General features: G+C 43.9%; 1 protein-coding gene across 1 annotated transcript in view; it reads left to right on the top strand.

The window, feature by feature from the left end:
* Window positions 1-16065, top strand: part of ERN1 (endoplasmic reticulum to nucleus signaling 1) — a 91880-nt gene that overhangs the window by 43918 nt on the left and 31897 nt on the right. The window contains exons 3-6 of the mRNA XM_055255860.2: window positions 6225-6258; window positions 7299-7371; window positions 11811-11883; window positions 14978-15100. Of these exons, the coding sequence (XP_055111835.2) occupies window positions 6225-6258; window positions 7299-7371; window positions 11811-11883; window positions 14978-15100 (303 nt within the window). The remainder of the gene's footprint in view (window positions 1-6224; window positions 6259-7298; window positions 7372-11810; window positions 11884-14977; window positions 15101-16065) is intronic.

Genomic DNA, 16065 nt, shown 5'->3' with positions numbered 1-16065 from the left:
TGGTGGAAATATAAAACAGTACTACCATTTTTGCAAACTGTTTGTCAATTTTTTGTCAAATGTAAACAATATGATGCAGCCAGTCCCCCTCCTTGTTTTAAGAAATGAAAATAGGCCGGGCACGGTGGCTCACGCCTATAATCCCAGCACTTTGGGAGGCCACGGCGGGTGAATCACGACGAGGTCAGGAATTCAAGACCAGCCTGACCAGTAGGTGAAACCCCGTCTCTACTACAAGTACAACAATTAGCTGGGTGTGGTGGCACATGCCTGTAGTCCCAGCTACTCGGGAGGCTGAGGCAGGAGAGTCACTTGAACTCAGGAGGTGGAGGTTGTAGTGAGCTGAGATTGTGCCACTGCACTCCAGCCTGGGCGACAGAGCAAGACTCCATCTCAAAAAAAAAAAAAAAAGGAAAGAAAAGAAAAAAAAGAAATGAAAATAGGTCCAAATAAAGACTCGTACACAAATGTTCACAGCAGCTTTATTCACACCAGCCAAAAAAATAGAAGCAACTCAAATGTCCCTCAGCAGGTAAATAGGTAAACAGATTGTGGTAAATTCTTACAGTAGAATACTATTCAGCAATAAAAAAGAGCGAACTATGATACACACAACAATATGGATGAATTTCCAAGACATTATGTGAAATAAAGAGGCCAGGCACAAATGAGTATCTATGACGTGGTCATTTGTGAAATTTTAGAACAAACAAAATGAACTAATGAACTGGTACTTATCTGGAGCAAGATTTGGAAATACTGAATCGAAAAGGATGTGAAAAAATGTTTTAGGGTGATGGAAATGTTCTGTATCTTGATGGTGAAGATAGTTACATGGGTGTGTGTGTTTTTCAAGATTCATTGAACTGTAAACTTAAAATGGATGCATTTTGGAGGAAAAGGAGAGTGCAGAAGAGCGGGCAGAGCCAAGAGGTTTTTGTGTTTATAGGCAAAGGAGGAGTTGAAGATCCTTGGAGACAGGATCTAGATGTGAGTGTGAAAAATCTATGAGCGTGAAGATAAAAGCATTGTCCCTTTATAGAGATGTGAAGGGAAGGGTGGAGCTGGGCAAATGTAGAAGGCAAAGGGTAGGAAGTTGCAGCAAGCTCACTCAGTCTCCCTTAATTTCCCCTGTGACACAGAAGGCAGAGTCATTTGTGGAGAGATAGGGACCTTGAGGCAAGGAGTAGTTTGAAATATCGGCTACAAGGGCGAGAACAGAGTCAGCCAGGATCTCCTAGTGGCAGGGGCCTAGCTGGCCACACCATGGAGGTACCATGTATGATGGTATCTCCACAAATGATCACAGTGTTTTCTACAGCTGTGCTCAGAAGCCTGGGTGGAGGAACAGGGACTGCTATGCAGATCCTGGGTTCAGGGTGAGTAGAGCTTATCTGCTGGATTATTAAAAGTGATCAACGATGGATTTCCAGGCTGGCCAAGAGCAGAAGTAGGAAAGAAACTGCTCTAGTTTGAATATTTGACCCTCCAAACCTCATGTTGAAATTTGATTCCCAGTGATGGAGGTGGAGCCTAATGGGAAGTGTTTGGGTCTTGGGAGTGGATCCCTCATGAATGGCTTGGCGCTGTCCTCACTGTAGTGAGTGAGTCCTCACCCTATTAATTCCTGTGAGAGGTGGTTGTTAAAAAGAGCCTGGCACCTTCTCCCCTCTCACTGCTTCTCTGTGATCTCTGTACACTCTGGCTCCCCTTTGCCTTCTGCCAGTAGTGGAAGCAGCCAGAAGCCCTCATCAGAGGCAAATGCTAGTGCCATGCTTCTTGTACAGCCTGCAGAACGTGAGCCAAATAAACCTCTTTTCTTTATAAATTACCCAGCCTCAGGTATTCCTTTATAGGAACACAAACAGACTAAGACAGGTAATGACACTTAATTACTACATTCAGCAAATACGTTGGTTACCACCTGTGTGTCAGGTATTGTTTTAGATCCTTGGGAAGATGCAGACAACAAAAAATAAATCCCAATCCTCAGTGGCCAGAGTCGGGCATTAAGTAAGCAATAAAATATACAGAACTACAGAGATGGTAAGTGACATGGAGAAAAATTAAGCAGGGAAGAAGGGTTGGAAATCCTGGGCAGTAGGAGGTGATCATGGAAGACCGCTCTGAGGTGGCAACAGTTGATCAAAGACCTAGGCAGAGGAACAGCCAGTGCAAGGGTCCCGAGGCAGGGGCAGGCCTGGCAGTGCTTGTTGAATACTTGGAGGCCGGCATGGCTGGAATGGAGTGTGTGGGAAATAGTGGGAGATTGTTAAAGGGTGACAGGTTGAAAGGGAGGGACTGCTTGGGATTTATGAGCCATTGTGTAAACACTGGCCTTCACTGAGTGAGATGGGGAACCACCAAAGGATTTTGACAGAGAAGCTTAATCTGATTTATACCTTTAAAAAGATCACTCAGTGTCAAGGCACTGACTTACAGTCTTGACAAACATTTAATCCACATAGAGATGCCCCATGAGGTTGATGTTATCTCTATTTTTTTTTCCTTACTGATGAGGAAATTGAGGCTCCGCGAGCTTAAGTAACTTTGCCAAGGTCACTCAGCTGGTGATTGGCAGAGCCAGGATTTACGCCTTGGTTTGTCTGATTCCAAAGGCCACACAGATTAGGAGAGGAGGGAAGGCTTGAGAGACAAAAGGTTCCAATGGTGTTGAACAGGACACAGAACTATGATTGGCATCGAAATAGACCACAGAGTTTGGCAACTGATAGCATGTATTAGGGAGAAATAGGCGTTAACAGTGTCATTTGAGTCACGGCTCTCTTCTAGGAGAATGGTGGCACTGTTAATAAAATACGGTAGTCAGGAGTAGAAGCCAGTCTGAGGCAAAAGACAGACGGCGTGACTTGGGCAAGCAGAGGCTGAGGCGTTGGTGGGAAGTAGTGGGCGTGTCCAGTTGATCCAGAGAGAGGACCCGGGAGAGGGGAGCCTAGAACCCCACTGTGGTTAGGGTGGAAGTTATAAAGAGGCATGTGCTCTCTGAGTGAGAAGAAAGGCTGAAGGGAGAAGCTGGCAATGTTCCTCCCTGTGTGGAGGAGGGAGTGGGGACAAAAATTCACTGCTTTGGGGGACAGAAATATTTAAAACTTTACCCTTATGAACTTGGACAAAGGAAAGATGTGGATGTCTGTTTTGTCATTTGAGCTTAAAGAGGTGATTTGGATTAGCCTAGCAATGAGCATCTTGTGACCTCACCCAGGATGTCAGTTCGTGCAGGTGTAAAGCTTGTGCCATTCCAGGCCTCAGCTGGACACACGATGGGGGCCGGGGAGTGGAGTTGAGGCCAGTGGCTGCTCCCAGGGGATCAGTGAGCAGGTTTGTTTCTTTCCCGTGTTAATCCTGGGAGACCAGACCTTGATTTCAGCTATATTTTCCCATATCTCTACCTTTACCAGATAACCTTACCTTTACCTTACATAACAGCCACTTTTTATACTTGTGAAGTAACTGCCCCCCAACTTTTTTTTCTGAAAGTAAAACAACTTGGTGACACTGGCTTTTATTCTTATCGGGCCCCATATATAGTAGCTTATTTTACAGCAGTATTTGTTTACATCCCTACAGGTAGGACAGTGTTTCTTTTCACATGGCTGAAAACTTTTTTTTTAAAAGCAAGAATCTTACCTGATAGCAGTTCTCATTATTAAATCAAAACCACTTTTTCATGTTACTCTTTTATTGCACATTTTCAGATAATGCTCTTTGTTTTTATTTTTGCTGACTTTTCAAAGATAATTTTCTCTTTAAGCTTTTTTAATATGAAAAAATTTAAGCCTGTGTACAGAGAGTAGTAAAATAACACTCCAGTGTTCCCATTTCTCATCGTTAACTGTTATCAACAGCCTGCCACTTTTTGTTTTATCTGCCCTCCCCGCCCCCATATAATTATTTTCTGTAGTATTTTAAAGCAAATCTTGAATTCAGATGATTCTTAAAGAAAAACATTTACAGAATTAGGTCATTGTTACATTTCAGAAGCCAAGCAGCAGTGTGTCTGCCTCTGTCAGAACTGTCTTAATAATTGATTGTGCCTTTACCTGGCCTGCAACTTTGAAGAGGCTTATTCCAGGTGCTTATTTTACTGAGTGGATGGGAAATGCTAGGATGACCGTAAGGTCCTCCTGCTGGAGTTTGTCTTCTCCTAAGCCTAGAAAAAAAAAAATCACAGTTCTTAAACACCAATGTAGTTGTCCCAGGCATCTTCCCCTGTCTCCTGCCGATGTCCTGAATCTTAACTGGAACCTTCCTGATACAGGGCACATCTTGGGACCTGAGGCCTCAGTGTCAGGTGACCAGTGGATAAGCTGTAGAAAACCAGGAAAATCTGCATCTGAAGACGAGTCTGTGAGACTGAGCAAACACTGTACAGTAAAGATCAGGTTATGAATAGGAATTTAAATCATGTTGGTCTCCATGTCTTATTTCTGGTGAATTGCTGGAATTTGGCCATGTCCTCTTAATCTGCGTTTATCTGTAATACCTTTAAGTGGCTGAAACAAACAAAAAAGATGCCATTTTACTGCTGTGTTTTCTTCGGAATATGATATTCTTGCTCTTCTTGGCTTGCATGGCTTCAGGTCGGTGTTAAAATAACTGGGTTATTGCACCTTGACTAGCTTGTTTCAGTGGGATGAGTGTGGTGTGCCTTTATTTCCTGTCTCTTGCATCAGCCTGTTTGTGAGAGTGTACCGAGAGGTGATTAATGGGAAAGATAAACATATGCTTACTGACTGAAAGTTCTTCCTGTTTCCTAAAGTGTTTTTGGTTTAGTGAATTGTTTGTTTGCTGCCCACAGGCCACATATGGTGTGTGTACCTCTGTTGTTGTGAACACCATATGCCTTTGTATAGGAGCTGGGCTTTTAAGCAAAGTCAACGTATGATAAGACTTAAAAGATTTTCCTTCATCCAATAATTGGATGGATTGGACAGCTGTCTGTCACCATAAGCAGAGCCTACAGAGTCTGGAATTCTGCATACAAAATCATATAAGAATACTTGCTGTTCTTGCCCCCAGAGTTCAAGTTGTGTACAGCATGGCTGTGGGGTTTTGGTTGCTGGAAGTACCTCATCGCTGTGAGTCTCCTGCCTGCGGACTTTTAGATCTGTCACTACACAGTACTGCTGTGCCAGTGTTCATGCACTCTCACTGCCACCACCGTCTGCCCCTGGAATCAGGAGCTTCCTCTTGCTTTGTGCCCAGGAAAATCTAGCGAGGGAAAATTCTGCCATTAATTGCTGCAAATGTAAAATTGACTTAGAGAAAAAAACATGTTCTCAATTTAAAAAGTAATGCCTGCTCTTGCAGAAATTTTAAGATATAGAAAAGGTTGGGGGGAGTTGCATTTCCAACAAGGATAACTTACAGTTAGCATTTTTGATCTTTCCATCTAGTTAGGTACCTTGAAGCCTTTCCCCGTAGTTGCATTAATATTCTATGTACAATGTTATCTTTTCTCCTGAACATAATAGCATAGGTTTGTATATGTCTTAAAATTTTATTAGCCCTCTTAGAAGCCTTAATTTTTTGCCAAGTGGACATTCTATAACTTAACCATATTATTGGGTAGGTCATTTGTAATGCTGCTACGTACACATCTTTGTACAAAAGCCATTTTCTGTAGTTTATATTATCTTTAAATTAGATTTTATAGAAATGCAATGGGGGGGCCAAAGGGAATGAACACTTGGAGGCTCTAGAATTGCTGCTCCAAAGAGGTGTGTCCATTTACTAGCCAATTGAAGTCAGTTCTTAAACCAGTTTTACTTTTCCTAATGGGAATATGTAGAGCTACTCCAGGCATGGGACAAGGTAATGATTTCGGTTTTAGAAGTCCTTGAGGTGTCAGGTAGTGATGCTCTGACCCCTTGTCCACTGTGTGTGGTGACTGGTTCTTCCTTCTGCATCCATCCCCCAAGTTACATGCAAGTTTCTTGAAAGCAGTTCTGTTCCGGTCTCAGTTCTCTATCCAGCCTCAGTGACTATCCAAGAGCTTACATTTGCATCATTGTGGATATGTTTTCTAAAAGATATGCACGATGATGCAAAAGTGCATATAACCTTCATGTACACTAGCCCATGTAGGTTAACATGAGGGAGAAAGTTACTACTGGTACAACTTGACCTGGTCCTGGGAAGCCCCTGGGAATCTTGACATTTTGGGATGTTTCTGATGATGCCTTTGTTGTTCTTTTGCACAGATCCAGTTCTGCAGGTCCCAACACATGTGGAAGAGTAAGTTTTCTGATTTGCTCAGTACTTCCCTTTAATTCAGTCTTATTCATTCAATCAGTGTTTATGAGGCCAGTTGCTGGGAGTGCATATATGTGTAAGTTTGAGGAATAACAATGAGTGACATATAAAGTCTTGCAGGTGCTATGATGAAAGCCTGTGTTGAGGAGGAGGTGGTCAGTTTCCTGGGGGAGAAGGGTAGTGGTTTTAAAAAGGCTTATTTGAGATGAAACTCAAGTTGAGCTTTGAACTTAAACTTCCAAAGTCCTCAGGGGCACTGGACCTCTTCCTCTTTGCTGTGTCATATCATGGAGAAAAACGGTGAATGTGACCTGCTACTACAGAGTGTGTGTTGGGGTAAAAGCTGGATAGCGCCTGTAAGAGCCTTAAATGATGGCGCAACCTAAGGAACGATTCAGCCAAGGATTTCTGAGGGACTGTAGTTACAGTTCAGTCTTTAGCAGATTAACTTGACAAAAGACCACTTCACATCTGCTTCAAGGGAAGCTACTGATGGAGGGACTTTGATCTGTCCCCTTGGCGTGTTCTCTCTGATGTCAAGCTGTTAGAGTCTGCTTTTATTGCCTCCAGTTAAACAAACAATATCTCTTGAAAACTAAAAGCAGATTTGTTCTACCTGTTTGTGTACCATGCCATGCTATTAAATGTTAATGGCTGAAGTTCTATATACAATTGATGTAGAAATTGAAAAGTGGACTTGCTGGGTCCTTTTCACATATTTTGCCTTCATCCAGAGTGCTTTGACCAAATGATGATTTGTCTTCTATGGTTTTGTATGATTTTTCCTTTCAGGCCACTTTTCTCCACTCGAGGATGGTGTATACCACCATAGGGGTATTTTATTTGTCTGTGGTTGAAGTGAGAGAGAGTAGTGAGTGGAATTGTCTTATATACTCACTTACACACCTACACACAACCACCCTCCACTCTCTATTCCTCCATCATGGGTTTGCATGGCTTTGATATGTTGTTCCATGCCCTGGGCTGTAATTTATCCTTGATATTTATTATTTAATCTCTAGGCCTGCCTTTCTCCCAGATCCTAATGATGGCAGCCTGTATACGCTTGGAAGCAAGAATAATGAAGGCCTGACGGTGAGTATATTTAGCTGCTTTTGTATTCCAGGGGTTCTAGACCACCGGTCCTTAAGTGTGTCTGCACAGTGTCTTACTGTGTCTCCTGCCTGGAGCTTTTAAAAACAACCCCTGGGGATTCTGATTCATGTGGTCTAGAGAGGAGCCTGGGCATCATTCTTTTCAGAGAGCTTTCTAAATGAGCTTTTAAATGTGGTGCCAGAGTTCAGAAACACGGATGCAGACCAGCGGGTTCTCATGGCCCAGCCCATACACTGGAGGATATAATGTTAGGAACAGGGTTTGCTTTAACTGGTGACCCTCACCTTAGGAGGGAGAGATATAGTTTGAAATGCTGTCTCCACCTGCCCCACCTTCCGATGACTCCTTAGGGGAGTCATGTGATATTCTACCCTCATCTCCATTTGAGAATCTAAACCAGTGGTTTTCAGCCTTAATTATACATTGTAATAACCTGGAATTCGAAAAAACAGTATTAGGACCTAGAACATAGGGCCCAATCCCAGAAGGTCCCGATTTAATTGATCTAAGTCATCAGGACTTTTTAAAAGCTCCCCAGATAAGAGAATTTAGAAACAGGCCCACACATATCAGGTGACATCAGGTCACCTGCTTTATGACAAAGGTGACACTGCAGTGTCCTGTCTTTTCTCTTTTTTCTTTTCTTTTCTTTTCTTTTGAGACGGGGTCTCACTTTGTCACCCAGGCTGGAATGCAGTGGCACAATCTTGGCTCACTACAACCTCCGTCTCACAGGCTCAAGCCAGCCTCCCACCTCAGCCTCTTGAGTAGCTGGGACCACAAGTGCACATCTCCACACCCAGCTAATTTTTTGTATTTTTGGTAGAAATGGGGTTTCATCATATTGCCTAGGCTGGTCTCCAACTTCTGGACCCAAGCGATCCACCCACCTCGGCCTCCCAAAGTGCTGGGATTACAGGCGTGAGCCACCACCACCTAGCTTACAGTGTTTTTGCAATAAGTGGTGTAGGTCAATTGGGCTATCCATATAGGAATAAAAGTCTTGACTCCTACCCCCCACAACACATATAAAATCAGTTCCAGATAGATCACACATCTAAATGTGAAATGCAAAATAATAAAGCTTTAAGAAAAAAAGTAATGGAACCATCTTCATGATCTTAGAGTAAGTAGAGATTTATTAAGAGGATATTAAAGAACACTATAAATTTAGGAAAAAATCAATATATTGATTATATTAAAATTAAGAACTTTTCCTCATTAAGAGGCCACAAAGTATTTGTAGTATACACATCCAACAAAAGTTCATATTCAGAATATATGAAGAAATCCTATGGTACATTAAAAAAAGACAGCCCAATGGAAGAATAACAGAAGAGAATATCCAAATGGTCATAAACATATGAAAAGATGTTCCATTTTATTAGTCATTAAGAAATGCAAATTAAAGCCACAGTGCCATACTGCTACTCACCAGAATGGCCAAAACAAGGAAAGTAGAAAAAGAAAACGTGTTGGTGATGTGGAGCAACCAGGACTCTCACCTACTGCTGGCGGCAGTGCAGGGTGGCACAAGTGGCTTGGAAAACTGTTTGGTAGTAAGTGCTAAAGTCCTTAGGACCCAGTAATGCCCTTCTAGGTTACAGACCCAAGAGAAATGCACGTTTGTGGCTGGGCACGGTGGCTCACACCTGTAATCCCAGCACTTTGGGAGGCCGAAGCGGGCGGATCACGAGGTCAGGAGATCAAGACCACGGTGAAACCCCGTCTCTACTAAAAATACAAAAAATTAGCCAGGTGCAGTGGCGGGTGCCTGTAGTCCCAGCTGCTTGGGAGGCTGAGGCAGGAGAATGGCATGAACCCGGGAGGTGGGGCTTGCAGTGAGCCAAGATCGCGCCACTGCACTCCAGCCTGGGCGACAGAGCAAGACTCCGTCTCAAAAAAAAAAAAAAAAAAAGAAATGCACATTTGTTCACCAATGGACATGTGCCCAAATGTACAGCAGCACCATTTATAATAAGCAGAGGGTGGCCAAATAACATCCTCAGTGGAGTGGAAAAATAAACTCTAGAAGAGGCATGCATGGTGCTGAGGACCAACAGTCTATGACGACACACACCACGGATGACTCACAAGCGTGATGTTGAGCAAAACATGACAGACAAAAAAGGTCACACACTGCCATTCACTTATGTAAAGCCAAAAACAGGAAAAACGAGTCTCTGCTGTTTTGAAGTTAGGATAATATTTACCCTGGAGAGTTATGGTTCGAAAGGGGGGCAAGAGAGGAGGCGGGCTTCTGTTTCTTCACCTGGATGCTGGTTACGTGGGTATGTTCACTTTGTGAAAATTGACTGAGCTGTGTGATGATGAGTGCTTTTCTGTTTGCGTATAATGCATCAGCAGGAAGTTTTTAAAGCTTCCAAGTAATTCTCATGTGCAACCGAGGATGAGAACCACTGGTCTAGGCTATAAGTGGATTGTGGACTTTAACTTGGGTATTTTAAAATTATTTTGTGAATGCGTGTGACCAAAACAGAGGGGAGGAGGGCAAGCTTGTATAGAGCTGTGTGTATTTCACCTTCAACACTGCTCTCCGTTGGTTTCTCTCCACAGCTCTGTAGTCCCCATTTCTTAAGCAATTTGTTTGCCAGAAACTGGGGTGAGTGAGTTGTATAAGTTATCTCATTGGAATCTCTCAGCAGCCCTGTGGGTGATATCCCCATTTTAGAGGTGTGGAAGCAGCATGGAGAAGTGAAGGAATATGTCCAGGGCCGAGTCTTCTAGTGTTGGAGTTGGTTCTTAAAGAGGATGCCCAGCCGGGCATGGTGGCTCACACCTGTAATCCCAGCACTTTGGGAGGCCGAGGCGGGCAGATCACAAGGTCAGGAGACGGAGACCATCCTGGCTAACATGGTGAAACCCCGTCTCTACTAAAAAATACAAAAAATTAGCCGGGCGCAGTGGCAGGCGCCTGTAGTCCCAGCTACTGGGGAGGCTGAGGCAGGAGAATGGCATGAACCCAGGAGGCGGAGCTTGCAGTGAGCCAAGATTGTGCTACTGCACTCCAGCCTGGGCGAGAGCGAAACTCCGTCTCAAAAAAAAAAGAGGATGCCCTTCATCACTCCCTTGTGCTTCTTCCCGGCTTGTGGTTTAGCAGCTCCAGAAACAATGTTTCCCAAGCTCGGGCCTTGAATCAGGGCACCCGTGGCAGTGCTCAGCAGAGACCACAGGACTCCAGAAGACTGGAAGATCTGCAGTGCCTTTCTGATTCTCAGAAACACGTGGCAAAACCCAGTCATTGCAGCCTCTCTGAAGCATTTTTCCTCCTCTGAGGCTTGGTTTGAATGTTGGGATGATGGGAAAATCCAAGTTATTTAGTATGCAAAGCTCTGCTTATTAAAGCTAGAGAGAAATGTTTTCTTTCTTGGAGAAAAAGGTGACCATGCAGTAGAGGTGTTTCTATAAAAGCAGGTATCTATAGAACAATTTCAAGAACACAGAATGTTCTAAAAATAAAGTATACTGAAACAAGCATTAACCAAAAGGGCTCGTCAGATGTCAGCTGTAGACTCAGAAGAATCAGTTTTATGATGAAATGCAGTTGAAACATTTGGATTCATTTGAGTTTCTTTTCCTGGCGCCTATCTTAACTTCCTCTTTAAAACCAAAAGTCTCAATTTTTCTTGTTTTTCAATAGTGAATTATTTACTGAAGAAAACATCAAAACTCTTTTCCACCTCAGACTCTTGTGTTGCCCCTGTAATGGTGACTTCTCCTTTCCGTCGAAGCTTGAGCTTGGCACCTTGGTGCATCCCTTCAGCATCAATGTCGTGATGAGGCTCTACAAAGCACTGTCATTTTACTCCGTCTAGCCAGCTCTGGCTCCGTATTCCAAGTCAGGACAATTCTTTCTCCCACTCTTAGAATTTCAAAGAATGTATAACTCTCCATATTTGTATAAATCTTTTCAGAAAAGGTTTGTGTCACCCTTGGGAAGCACCCTGGACAGGAGACCTTGAGGGGCCTCCGCACATGGTGTCAAGTAAAGGAGTGGATGTTTACAGAGCTCAGGGACCTGGGAGCTTGTCAAAATAGACGTGGAAAATTAGCTGGGTGTAGTGGCAACATGCCTGTAATCCCAGCTACTTGGGAGGCTGAGGTGGGAGAATCACTTGAACCCAGGAGGCAGAGGTTGCAGTGAGCCAAGATGGCGCCACTGCACTCCAGCCTGGGCGACAGAATGAGACCCTGTCTCAAAAAAATAAAAATAAAAACAAAGTAGATGTGGAAGCATAGGGTGCCCCCTTCTCCTTGGTATTCAGTTAGGAAAGCTCCCATCTGCAAAGTGCTTCTCTCTTTTTAGCAGAATTAGGTAATAGAAACAGACTGCCTGGTAAAATTGTAATAATTGCACAAGACTTGGTTAACTTTTTTCTTTTTTTTTTTTTTTAAAGAAACTTCCTTTTACCATCCCAGAATTGGTGCAGGCATCCCCGTGCCGAAGTTCAGATGGAATCCTCTACATGGGTAAGAGTTCCTGTCTCCAGCTCTGAAACTTGTGTCTCTTTGATGTAAGTCCCGGAATCTGGGAAAGTGGCGTGTGGAGAGAGAGGGCGCAGTCACCGCCTTGCCAACCCTTTCTTTCCTGGGTTGTGCTTCAGGTGCTGTTCTCCCCAGGGTCAGCTGACCAGTTAAGAAAGGGCTCCCCCAACTTGGGAGAAGAATTGACATCATTAATATGGTTACTCATTTAACAAGCTTTTAGTTGCTGTGTTGACTTAGTCCTGAGATTCCAAGATTGCAACATACCCAGTGGCAAATGGATGAAATTTAAAGTGAATACAATCGTCTAAGCCAAGAAAGGAAAGCCAGGCTCTGCCTGTTAATTATAGGGCTTTCTTAGTATTTCCTGCTATCGGAATATTTGATAAAACAGCACTTATAGCTTGCCTAGATAAACTGCCTTCATACCTATGGGGTCACAGCTTTCAAAGCATCAGATCACCTGCTTTTCTTTTACCATGTTGCTGCCAAAATGTCAATAAAAAAGCATTTGCAACACAAAGGAGAGCTGTATTTATCTTGAAATCATAGTAGTAATAATAGCCCGTATTTACACAGCAGCTTTCTTTTTGAGGAACTGAAAGTGCTTATTGCCTATTCATGCCTCGAGGAGCTTTATGTGTATTTCTGGGTCTCAAGTGCAGGCCAGACTTTTAAGGTTTTGCTCAGGACACTGGGACTCTTGCTTCCTTCCACACCTTCAGAATGAGGAACTCCCAGCCTAGGAATTTGGAGGAAACGATCGGCATAGATTTTTCTCTCTGTGGGCCATGCCCTGGGAACATCTGATAATCTTCTGACCATCCATGTCACTGTGTCGTATCTGGTCTTCCAGCTTTTGCCAGCAATTCGTCACTTATAGTCTGCTTAGGGTATTGTCTTCTCATCATCTTTGTGCTGTGGCCTCTTAAGCGAGTTCATTAAACATATTTAAGAGCATGGTAGTTGCCCAATCTACCCATTAAAGTAATAGCTGAGTTATGTAAACTCTAGTGGTCCTTGAAGTAACCAGCTATGTCATGCTAGATGGAAAAGGTTCGTGGTCCTAGCTCTGTTCTCCTCTACCTTCAGATCATACCCATATTATGATTTTGTCATTGAGAACAGAGTTGCGATCCATGGGTAAGTTGCACACATGTGGAGCAGACATGTATGCAACATCTGTTAGAACTTTAGAAGTATAGCTTTAGCAAATTATAGGCCAGGCGCAGTGGCTCACAACTGTAATCCCAGTACTTTGGGAGGGTGAGGCAGGTTTGCTTGAGGTCAGGAGTTTGAAACTAGCCTGGTCAACATAGTGAGACCCTGTCTCTACAGAAGAAACATTTTTTAAAAATTAGCCAGGTGTAGGCCAGGTGCAGTGGCTCACGCCTGTAATCCCAACACTTTGGGAGGCTGAGGCGGACAGATCACGAGGTCGAAAGATCGAGACCATCCTGGCTAACACGGTGAAACCCCGTCTCTACTAAAAATACAAAAAATAAGCCAAGTGTGGTGGCACGTGCTTGTAGTCCCAGCTACTCAGGAGGCTGAGGCAGCAGTATCACTTGAACCCTGGAGGCGGAGGTTGCAGTGAGCTGAGATTGCACCACTGCACTCCAGCCTTGGCGACAGAGCAAGTCTCCGTCTCAAAAATAAATAAATAAATAAATAAATAAATAAATAAATAAAAATTAGCCAGGTGGCTGGACATGGTGGCTCACACCTGTAATCCCAGCACTTTGGGAGGCCAAGTTGGGTGGATCACGAAGTCAGGAGTTGGAGACCATCCTGACTAACACGGTGAAACCCTGTCTCTACTAAAAAAAAAAAAAAAAAAAAAATTAGCTGGATGTGGTGGCACACACCTGTAGTCCCAGCTACTCAGGAGGCTGAGGCAGGAGAATCTCTTGAACCTGGGAGGTGGAGGTTGCAGTGAGCCAAGATCACGCCACTGCACTCCAGCCTGGGTGACAGAGCGAGACTCCATCTCAAAAAAAAAAAAAAAAAAAAAGAGCCAGGCATAGTGGCACATGCCTGTAGTCTCAACTATGGGGAGGCTGAGGCAAAAGGATCACTTGAGTCCAGGAGTTCAAGGCTGCAGTGAGCCGTGACCACACCTCTGTACTCCTCCTTGGGCGACAGAGCAAGACCCTGTCTCAAAAAAAAAAAAATTTTTTTTCAAAGGCTCTGTGACCTTCTCCAGCATCTCAATATTCTGCTTCTAAGAGTCTCCAAAACAGGAGACTTTTCCAATAAGTTAGGAAGATAAAAATGACCACCAGAGATCATGCTTTACAAAATAGAAATATACACGTCACAGTGACTGTGTTGACCTTCACATTGGATGCCCTTGCTACAGACTCTCCATTGCTAGGATGCTGTTGGGTATATACCATTGATACATATGCTTTGGGTTTTCTTAATATATAGTGTTATTTACTGTGCTGTCTGTCTGTCATAATCAGCTGACCAAGATTAGGGGTATGGCCCGAGGCCAGGGAATTACTTACTGGCTGGGAACAGAGGCCGAGACAACTTTGACATCCTTAGCATTAGGTTGCAACCAACTCCACTGACTAGTCCCAGGTACTAGTTAATTATAGTCATAAACAGTAACTGTAGGTCCTTCTCACATGGGGGCTGGTCAGTAGGGAGGTTGAGAAATGTGAATGATGGTTATTAGGGAGATGAACCCCTGGGCACGTTTCTGTATTTCTATAGATCCCAGTCCATGGGAAAAGGATTTCCCTTCACAGGCAAGACTTTTCATATTTAAAGCCACTCATCAAAGCAATAAAATCTAACTCGAAAGTTTGGGGAACTTTTTGAAACTATAATTATGTTATTAGGTTTGGAGGAATTTGTATACCATGATTAGGTTATTAAATTATTATAAGACCTATGGACCTAAGAATTTTTATTATCTCTGCATTACCATTTATATCATCACCTTAGAAATGACATCCTAAGAATTTCAGGTCTATCTCTCTCAATACAGAGCATCTTGGCTGCTAGTTTGGCAGCGATACTTTTTTCCATATAGTGTAAACGGCAGTGTGTTTTTGTGTCCTTTCAGGTAAAAAGCAGGACATCTGGTATGTTATTGACCTCCTGACCGGGGAGAAGCAGCAGACTTTGTCATCGGCCTTTGCAGATAGTCTCTGCCCATCAACCTCTCTTCTGTATCTTGGGCGAACAGGTAAGAAATGAACCTTTGTCTTCTACAACCTGCCTGTTTCCAGAAGATCGGAAGAAGCTCCCCAGCCTCCTTCCCTAGAAGGTGGTCAGAGCTGCCTTTTTCCAAACACAGGTCCCATTATGTCATTTTCCTTTATAAGACCCTTCAGTGTCCCCCTACTGCACAAGGGATACAGTCCAAACTGCACCACAGCCCAGAAAAACCCCTGTGACCCAGCTGCCACCTCTCTCGCCTCATTTCTCTCATTTCAAAGTTGCCCGGCCGGGTGTGGTGGCTCACGCCTGTAATTCCAGTACTTTGGGAGGCCAAGGCAGGTGGATCACCTGAGGTCAGGAGTTCGAGACCAGCCTGACCAACATGGCGAAACCCCATCTCTACTAAAAAAATACAAAATTAGCCAGATGTGGTGGCATGCGCCTGTAATCCCAGCTAGTCAGGAGGCTGAGGCAGGAGAATCGCCTGAACTGGGGAGGTGGAGGTTGCAGTGAGCCAAGATCAAGCCACTGCACTCCAGCCTGGGCAACAAGAGTAAAACTCCATCCCAAAAAAACAAAAACAAAAGTTTCCCAATTAGGATGAACTACCTGCAGCTCCCAGAATAGCAGTGCTGTTTTTAAAGACTTGTAGTGGTGTGGTCCTCTCCACCAGGTATGCCTGTTTTTGCCTATCTGGCAAATATTCTCTCGCACAACCGTGCTCAAAAGTCACCTTCTCTGTGAAGCCTCTTCTCCAGCCTCACAGTCCGCACCCTGCTCAGGAACACCCAGCTCTCCCATTCTAGGGGCACACGTAGCAGTTAACAGGCCTGTAGTGGCAGCCATCTCACCCCTCGTCATTGTCCCTTTACAGGCATGGTTTGCACCCTCTTCACCACACCATTTTGTGTTTCCTCCCTTTTCAGCCTCTTTCTTCTTAACACTTGGCACTGCATATTTATAAATTCTATGTGCCTACTTCCTGCCTCC

The sequence above is a fragment of the Symphalangus syndactylus genome, chromosome 20 (assembly GCF_028878055.3).
Source record: "Symphalangus syndactylus isolate Jambi chromosome 20, NHGRI_mSymSyn1-v2.1_pri, whole genome shotgun sequence".
Lineage (NCBI taxonomy): Eukaryota > Metazoa > Chordata > Mammalia > Primates > Hylobatidae > Symphalangus > Symphalangus syndactylus.
The sequence above is the reverse complement of the archived record's forward strand: the minus strand, read 5'-3'. Positions and strand labels throughout refer to the sequence as shown.